The 1191-nt window shown below is 41.4% G+C and overlaps 1 protein-coding gene across 1 annotated transcript in view; it reads left to right on the top strand.

Annotated features, from left to right (window-relative positions):
• Nucleotides 1-77: 77 nt before the first annotated feature.
• LOC101852417 (coadhesin) overlaps nucleotides 78-1191 on the top strand; it is a gene marked incomplete in the record, with an annotated part of 7164 nt that continues 6050 nt past the window's right edge. The window contains 1 exon segment of the mRNA XM_013083886.2: nucleotides 78-252. Within this exon segment, the coding sequence (XP_012939340.2) occupies nucleotides 237-252 (16 nt within the window).

Genomic DNA, 1191 nt, shown 5'->3' with positions numbered 1-1191 from the left:
AATATAATATAATATAATATGATATACCTGTATATTATATAATTTCATATGTCTTATTATATTCCACACTGTGTCCACCAGTGAACGGCGCGTGGAGTGAGTGGAGCGAGTTCTCCTCCTGCAGCACCACCTGTGGCCCAGGCTCCTACCGGAAGACCAGGTCATGTGACTCGCCTCTCCCTCAGTTTGGCGGGAAGGACTGCCAGGGTCCGGAGTCGCAGGTCAAGCGATGCGAGATGGTCAAGTGCCCAGGTAGCGAAGAGTTTTTTGTTTTGTTTTTCTTGAAAGAGAAAGACGAAAAAGAAACCAAACAAATTATTATGTTGCCACTTTAACTTTAATTAAACAGATGATCTGTGAGGTGGGCGTGCCCTCTCTTTCTTTCTTCTTCGTTTTTGTGTTGTTGGTTTTTTTCCTTTTTTTATAGGCGATATTGCTGTAGCAAATTACACGGACCTAACATCACCACAACCACAGCCCGCTGCCCCCGAGTCTCAAAAGGGGGCTGTCGTGGTCGAGAGGTACAGTGTTCGCCTTTCATTCAAAAGGTATCGGGATCGAAACCTGACAGCGATGAAAAATGTTTTTCTCTAAAATGTTCTCTATTCTCGGGTCTTTTCCCAGTCTCTAGTCCTGTTCTGTCATCTTCTTTCATCTCCACTATCAATAAGATTGAGAAGATTAGATCAAGTCAGTCTTTATCTTCAAACACTTGAATGTTGTTGTTTGTTTACGACGACAAAGCTCGAACAGAAACCTCGTAAGTCCTTTTTATTTGTAATTATTCGTTTCCAGCCCCCCCCCCCCCCCCACCCGGAAAAATAAAATTGGCACTCCTGCTTAATTTGCTGCTGGCCACAATGATCTTCACGGCTTACCCGGATATTGCGCAGAAGGTCAAACAGTATGGGATGAAGAGCTATGTTTTTATTTTACATATATTCAGATGCATTTACTTGTAGCCTACTGCTGTCACTGGGTGCCCTTAGAATATGATCTAAATTATCAAGTTCTCCTTAGGTTACCGCAGCTTGATATACCGGATGATTTTAAAAAATACGCCAAATTCATCACGCGATATTTCAACAAAGCAAAACAAAACAAAAAAAGAAAAACAATTGAAAACTCTAGCTTGGACACACGGGTCGTTCATCCTACCTTCAAGTTTGTATTTCTTTTTTTTTATTATAT

This window comes from Aplysia californica, unplaced genomic scaffold (assembly GCF_000002075.1).
Source record: "Aplysia californica isolate F4 #8 unplaced genomic scaffold, AplCal3.0 scaffold00260, whole genome shotgun sequence".
Lineage (NCBI taxonomy): Eukaryota > Metazoa > Mollusca > Gastropoda > Aplysiida > Aplysiidae > Aplysia > Aplysia californica.
The sequence above is the reverse complement of the archived record's forward strand: the minus strand, read 5'-3'. Positions and strand labels throughout refer to the sequence as shown.